The sequence below is a fragment of the Macrobrachium nipponense genome, chromosome 4, assembly GCF_015104395.2.
Source record: "Macrobrachium nipponense isolate FS-2020 chromosome 4, ASM1510439v2, whole genome shotgun sequence".
Lineage (NCBI taxonomy): Eukaryota > Metazoa > Arthropoda > Malacostraca > Decapoda > Palaemonidae > Macrobrachium > Macrobrachium nipponense.
Genome location: NC_061100.1, coordinates 29,611,553 through 29,615,741, shown reverse-complemented (window position 1 = coordinate 29,615,741; position 4,189 = coordinate 29,611,553). Strand labels below are relative to the sequence as shown.

The 4,189-nt window shown below is 38.4% G+C and overlaps 1 protein-coding gene across 1 annotated transcript; it reads right to left on the bottom strand.

Moving 5' to 3' along the window:
- Positions 1–1,780, bottom strand: LOC135210836 (trypsin-1-like; the record flags this gene model as incomplete). Its single annotated transcript, XM_064243712.1, is given in 4 exon segments — positions 1–269; positions 479–608; positions 827–966; positions 1,600–1,780. Coding segments are annotated over 4 exon segments (513 nt in total), but the record flags the coding sequence as incomplete, so codon positions are not given.
- Between the last annotated feature and the right edge of the window lie 2,409 nt (positions 1,781–4,189).

Here is a 4,189-nt window from a genome sequence, read left to right as displayed (position 1 = left end):
TTTATCTGAATGCTTAAGTGCTGTATTTAATTTACCATAGTTAGAACAATAATTTGAGAAGTAAATATTCAAACCAGATTTCTTATTTCTCATTTCAGAGCAAAGTCTAAAGCACACATCAATAATTCCATGATCAATGATATTAATCTTTCATGTCCAGTCATGCTCTGTAGTTCTTCAGTGGTCCACCCAATGCATTAACAGTTCTCATGGTGGACTTGGACAAGTTACAGAACCTGCTATGTTTGAATTTATCCAAGGGAGATAGTCTGAAAAGTAAACAATGAAAAATCAATTTAGCACAAGATTTACAAAACATCCCTATGATCATTATTATGACTGTGACAGTATCCTTTGCCTTAATTTTAAGAGGATTAGTTTTGAAAGAAGCACCATGACTTCTCAACAATAATTCAGATTGACGTGATGGCAGTGTGATGTAAACCAATCAAGCAAACTTTTTGTATGATTTACTTACTGGGCACTCGGGAATAGACCCCAGGGTAATTTGGAAGGGCGCAACCATTACCCCAGGAGACCACTCCAATCAGGACATAGAATGTTTGAGCTGTGTTGCCTGTAGTCACTAGCGGTCCACCTGAGTCACCCTGAGAATGGAAAGTAATGTTTGGCATCATGAATGTCACAAGGAGGTATGGGATATGGAAAATTGTGTTTTTGTGGCTGGGACTTTTCATGGATTGCTGCAAAACCTTCATCTGTACAAGTCTATAAGCAGTTCCTATTAATTTGAAACTGAAAACGTTTACATACTGAATCTGCATTAATTTTAAAATGTAAAGCTTATTGTTGACAACATTCCTACCTGACAGGAATCTTTTCCTCCAGCAATTGGTCCAGCACAAATCATGTTTGATGTGATGCTCGTTCCATATAATAGTCGGCACTGGGTGTTAGTCAATGTTGGCACCGTCACCTCTTGTAGTTCATTAGGTTGGGTACCACCTGCAGTGTTGTGAAGCTATAAATTACCATTGCACTTGAGGATAAAATAAAAAAAGAAAAATATTCCAAAGCAAAAAGATACCAGAAAGGATTCATGAAACATTGATTCCTTACATCAGTCATGTCTTAGGTTATCAAGGCACTCCTCTTGGTATACCGTTAAAGATCCAATTAAATTCCTAACGCTAAATCGTTAAACAATGAGGAAAGTAGTTCTTGTCAAGATTTATGGATCTTACATGTATTTCTTTTAGTAATATTCCATGATTTACATAAGATAATGGTTCTCAATTTCATCTTTAGTAACATGTAATAATAAAAATATAATCCAGTGTTAACTGTGTGGAAGAGAATATGCACTTAGGATGATGAAAGAAAAAGATTTGTTCACAATTTCTTTGCACTGTGTCAAACAAAGAACATGAAAATCTACAATGTTTATCAGTAAAGACAGCAATACTAGGTACTATGGAAAACAAGGTTTCTAATAACAAACGAACTCAGTAAACAGGATGTACATTAGTTTATTGGGGATAGTGGAGAGAAATTGCAGAGACTAGCAGAGGAGTTTGGAAGTACACAGTATAGTATTCATAAGATGAGATAGTTGAGAGGATATTTGTAGAAACATACCTGAGGAAGTTGTTCCCCATCCAGTAACTATAGCATTCACATTTTCGTATAAATTGCTTGCAACTGGGAGACACACAGGAGCAATCCTGTTGTCAGCTGGGAAAGTAATTGGAGTTGCAAGTTTGATCAATGCCATGTCGTTGTCCATAGTGTTACTGTTGTAAGCTGGATGGACGATGATCTGCAAGGACATAGATAGGTCAGAACTACTATATTATCACAGGTCACATTATTAGGACATTTCTGAGACACATGTCATTAAATGCAGCTATGCCTTCACATCATAAAAGTTATATGGAAATTATCTGGCCTACTTTATTTCCATTTATGGCTGTTTTCAGGAAAACAAACAAAAACAGGTTTTGTCGTTGGAAACACCTATTTTTGGCAGGTGCTGTGAGTCCTCAAAGGAACAAATCCCACCTTACATCCAGCAGACTTTTTCTTGAACTAGGACTTTGTTGGGCTACTCTTTGTGCCTATGTGTCTCTTCCCAACAGCACTCAAACCAGAATAAGGAAGGATCTGAGAAGATTCCTTACACAGCCCAGCTTTTCCAGACAGCAGCTGGAACGAAGTCTGGGCCTATTACAGTTTGGATCAGTGATAGATCTACGTAATCCAGGAAAAGGCTTTGAGATCGCCTTCATCAGAAAATGGGAAGATACTTTGTCCGTGGACCTGGAAGGGATCTCTGGCAAACAGGGCGACGCAACTTCACTGTTTGTATGAGTGATAATACAAACATATGGATGCTTCCTCAACAGGTTGGGGAGGCCATTGAGAGGATTCCAGTTAGAGGGAAGATGGTCACCTACCCTGAGGGTATTGGCTGTCTTTCCATTTCCAAAAATTTAAACTTCCAAAAGGGACCCACATTTTGTTGGTCCTAGACAATATGGCTGCAATGTCTTATGTCAAGAGGTTAGGCTTATGTTGAGCTCCTCTCGAGTCAGTAATTGTTACCATGCTTCCATAATTCAGAAGTGGACTGATTTGCCACATGCGAGAACCATCACCTACCAATGTATGTCTCTGAACCTGGACATGCAGGCAACAGCAAGAGATGCATTCCGACAAGACTGGAACAGATGGAGGACAATATACCTTTTTCCTTCAGTGTCCTAGATTTTGAAAGCTTTGAATAATCTTCTAGCTTTCAACGGAACCACTTGCCTAGTAGCCCTGAATGAGTCAAGCAGTCATTGGTGTCTTATTTCTTCAACAACAGGCAAGAGAATACTTGGCTCCAATATTGTCCATTGTTCTATCCCAGACAGGTGGGGAAGTCATATATGCATCCTTCTCTCTGAGCCGTGACCTTCACATGGAATTTTAAATTTAGTCTACAGTGAAGATTATTTGCCTAACATTGTTAGGTACCTAGTGCAAAAACGACATACTTCATACATACATCCAACATACCAGTCTGTATGAAAAATGTGGTTTGCTTATCTGTTAAAGCAATTTTACATATTTTATCTTTTGAGGTCAAGCACCTTGCAGTTAAAACAATCATGGCTTACAAGACAGCATTGGCAGAACCCTTGCCGTATGGTTTTGGAATTGATTCTAACATTATAGGAATTGTTAAACTTTCTCCAGTCTCTTACACTGCAAAAGTCACCTCCTGCTAAGTTTCCCATTACATGGTCCCTGAATAAGGTACTTAGACACCTATCATCCACTCAGTTTATAGCCCCAATACAACTACAATTCAAAGTCTGCAAAAGGCAATCTTCTTGACTGTGTTGGCATCAGGAGCTCGGATTAGCATACGGGGCTGTCTTTGACAAGGACATTTCACAATTCATACACATAGTTGTCTGTCCTGGCCTATCATTCCTGGCCAAGAAATGAGGGCTTTTTAAAGAGAAAATCTCTCTTCAGATGAAGGAACTCAGTATTTCATATGAAATATTATGCCTGGTTAAGCATTTAAGGTTTACCTAGAAGTCATGCAAACAACCCAGTTGGTCCTATTTTTCCTACACCTTAGCACTAACTAACCATTCTCTCTACATGGGCTGAGAATGATTTTAGTGGCCCTCATTAAAAAGGCAGACCCTCACTCCTTTCCTAAGTTGCTTGGCATCTAAAAGGTGAGTAAATTGTTAACTTTCTTCGTAAATGTTTCCTATGAAGAAGTCTTTGAGTGTACGAAGTAGTTATTAGAGGCAGTATTTCTGGACTGGTGAAGGTGCAATAATCCTGCCAAACCTGACTTAACTAGGAAAGTCACTGTAGAACCACAATGGATAATACATTTAATAAGTTTGTGTCTTTTTTTTTTCTTTATTGCTAAACCCTAATTGGTATCCAGAATAAAGAAAACAGTTGATAACCTGTGACTTTGACTTTACCTGGAATAAAATATTCCTGGAACACTATTGCCGTGAGAGTGGTGGTCATGTTGAGATATTGCTGGAGAAGGCGCAATAATCCCACAGCCAGATCCGACAAAATTAGGTAAGTCACCTTCGAATCAGAATAATACATTCGTATATGTGTTGGTTTGTGTGTTATTTATTACTAAACCCTATGGGTATCCAGGATAAAAAAAAAATGGTTAATAACCTGTGACTATACC